Below are 3,271 nucleotides of genomic sequence, written 5' to 3' on the forward strand. Positions count from 1 at the left end.
TTTCAGCCAAGTATAAAAAATGAACATTTTATTTTCAGCTTTTTAATTTGTCCAATTACTTTTACAGAACCAAATTAGAAAAAAGTTGTCTCTGTCCAAATATCTATGAACTGTAGCTGAGCACTTACCTTCCTTGATCTCCAATAACTGGCCACTTACCTTCTGTGAACCCTAGTTTCTCAGGAAAGGAAAGCTGTAAGGACCTGAAGATGTAGCAGTAAGAACATTTACCCCTTGGCTATCTGTCCCATGAATTACATTTCTCTGGAAGTATCCTTTGCAGAGATTTTGGGGTACAAAGAAGGTTAGCACCCCCTATAACTGACAGGGCACATTGCATGGTGTGGTTTTTACCCTTTGGTACAGGAGTGGTGAGCGGGGGGCAATATATGACCAGCCAGCACTGTATGATAGGTTTAGTTATGTGTCTTTTATGCTACTGGGGGTAATTTTGTGTAGAGGGTCTTGGAAATGTAGGGTTACTATCAGATCCTTACATTTCACTCATTTAGCACCATGACATCATGAGATACAGAAAGGGGTAAAAGGGGGCTTTGATCACTGGCTGATGTTGTGTATCTGGAACCCCTGAGACCCCCTCAGCAAAGTCCATTCAGCAGATCTACTCAGGTTGTAAATTGGGGGTCCCTAAATGTGAGGTACAGTCCAAACACAGGTTACTTAGATACATGGAGGGTTTTTTTATCATCAGCACCCCAGGGCCACATCTTCACCGTCTGACGCCCCAGGGGTAGTTGTATGCAGAGTGCAACCCCAGAGCTGCCCTGATACCAGAGCGTGGCATGAAATGCTCAGCCGGGATGCATGGCCACCATTCCCATTCAGATTCTGAGATTCACAGGGGCAGATGATCAGAGCTTTATAAATAATAAATGACATCCAGTGAATGTTATGCAAACATCATAATGAATTCTTTATAGAAGTCAGACATAAATGCATTCATTTTGCAATAGCTCTTTATTTAAATGTAATCTAATCAATTGAAAAAAAAAGACTGATCTGATTTTTTTAGTAGGTTTAGGATGGTCCATTTATATTTGGTGAATGTCAGATTGACTGCTCAAAAAATACCCCCAATACGATGTGACATTTCTCTTCCAGTATACAATTAGGGGGCTATTTCATGAACAGGGGCCCCAAGTTGAGTTTCAGGGGCCACTGCCATGCCAATAAACATTAGCGTTCTGCCAATCGGCTCTGAGTTGTGGTGACCTTAATGTAATGCTCTTAGAAATATTTCTCTCCAGAGTTTTTTTAAGCTGGAGTCGGGTGGGGATCCTTGTATTGTGACCACCTAAAAGCCAGGTGGTCCGTCTATATAAAAGAGGCTGGGGGGAAGTCTTCAAAAGGGTGAAATAAGAATTAAGTTGCAGTCTGAGGTTAGGCAATATTTATTCAAAATTATTATTATTATTAGAGAGCTGACTCCCACTTTCTTTCCATATTTAACAGAAGAACATTTCCAGCCATTGTTTTAATGTCTCCTTTGCCTAATATTAGACATAACACTGTATAGTTGCATCAAACAAATGATAAATACATCAAGGTTGATTTTACTGATTGTTCCTTAACCTGGGTTCCTGCAGAGGTTTCTAGATGTTCTTTGAGCAATTTGTGTCCCTCAAGTCAGACTAAGTGACACCAATGATCTTTTTGGCTACGTGTAAGCGTGATGTTCTTCCCACTAGCCAGCAATGTAAGAGGAATTCTTCCTACTGACGTCAGACTAAGTGACACCAATGATCTTTTTGGCTACGTGTAAGCGTGATGTTCTTCCCACTAGCCAGCAATGTAAGAGGAATTCTTCCTACTGACCACCAGGCTAATATACTGTGAGCTGTGGATTTTGTAAACATAGCACAGGGTCACTGAAGACCTGAAAATTTCAAGGGTCCCCTATGTTGGAAAGGTCAAGAAACAATGCCTTAGAGCAAATTCCTGCACCATTTTTATCCAACGCAAGATCTGGTTCAGGTGCCTAACTTTACATTGTATACAGTACATGCATGGAGTGAATGTCATTTAGAATGAATGTCAATATACCATGACACACACGTCCTGCACTGTTGTGCACATGCGTTTCTGTATTAGGACCCTAAACATTCAAAATCTTCACTCACCATTCACCTATTCTTTCCTGTAATTGTAAAATAGGATTTCAGGGCAAACAGGAAAACACTGGAGAGATAAGTTTAACCCAGGCCCCCTCAGATACAAAGAAAGCAGCATGGAGGGGTTCATTGAAGGTGGCGGTGAAGGTATGGAGGTGTCTGATGGGGTCACAAAGTTGGTAGAAGGACAGACGACCCTTCTCATAATCCAAATCTATTGCCAATCTCTTCACGGCATCTCCAGGGTTTAGTTTCTGGATCTCTGAGTCATGTAAAGCTGAATAATTCTGATTTTCCATGCGGAAGCTCCAAGACGTTTCATTATCTCCAATACTATTGTCCTCTCCTTGTCTTTCCATACTGGAATAGCAAATGCCAACGTCCCAGCAACCACCATCACTGACTTCTACTTCCCAGTAATGTCGCCCGCAGGTGAATCCCCTGCTACACAATACTTGAGGAATATTTATAAATCTCTCGGGTAGCTTCGGTCGGTTTTGACTTTTTTTTGCCGCCGAGGCTTTTTTCAGGTCATTGGATATAATCACCAAATCACTTGCGGTTTCTGTGTCCAGCAGAAAATCGTTGACTTGATTATGGAAGATTGCTTTAGATGTCAGGTTAGTGATGAGATCGGTCAGAGATCTGTGTAACATAAGTGAGATCAGAAAATAATCCAGATCGTGGGCAGGAGGTTCCAACCCTTGGCTATCTGTGTATGATTCCTGATCTTGTAGGACAGATATGTGGTCGGACATGTGACGCAACTTATCCATGTGAGAGATCTTCAAGGATAATTCGTCTTTCTGTATCTCCAACTGTTTGATGAGATCGGTGACTGACAGCGAGACCTCCTCTACTTGTCTGGAGACCTCATTCACGATTCTGGATTCTTCAACCTCCAGCTGTTTCCTGATATTCCCAAACAAGTCCATGACCCTTTTCTTCTCATCCTCAGCTTTTTCTTGAGCTTTTCTCTTCTGGTCCTGTAGGTTCTGGATCGCCATCTCGGTCGCCTCTCTTTCTGTGGTCAGTTTGTCTTGAGCACATCTCAGTTTCTCCTTCTTCTTCCCAGAAGCTTCTTCTACAAGTTCCACCTCGTGTTCTTTATGTTTTCCCACCAGATAGCAGGACACGCA

At 42.2% G+C, this 3,271-nt stretch overlaps 1 protein-coding gene across 1 annotated transcript in view; it reads right to left on the minus strand.

Moving 5' to 3' along the window:
• LOC140334980 (E3 ubiquitin-protein ligase TRIM7-like) overlaps positions 1–3,257 on the minus strand; it is a gene marked incomplete at its 5' end in the record, with an annotated part of 36,580 nt that extends 33,323 nt beyond the window's left edge. The window contains 1 exon segment of the mRNA XM_072417300.1: positions 2,142–3,257. Within this exon segment, the coding sequence (XP_072273401.1) occupies positions 2,180–3,257 (1,078 nt within the window).
• Positions 3,258–3,271: the final 14 nt, after the last annotated feature.

The sequence above is a fragment of the Pyxicephalus adspersus genome, chromosome 7 (genome assembly GCF_032062135.1).
Source record: "Pyxicephalus adspersus chromosome 7, UCB_Pads_2.0, whole genome shotgun sequence".
In the NCBI taxonomy this organism is placed as follows: domain Eukaryota; kingdom Metazoa; phylum Chordata; class Amphibia; order Anura; family Pyxicephalidae; genus Pyxicephalus; species Pyxicephalus adspersus.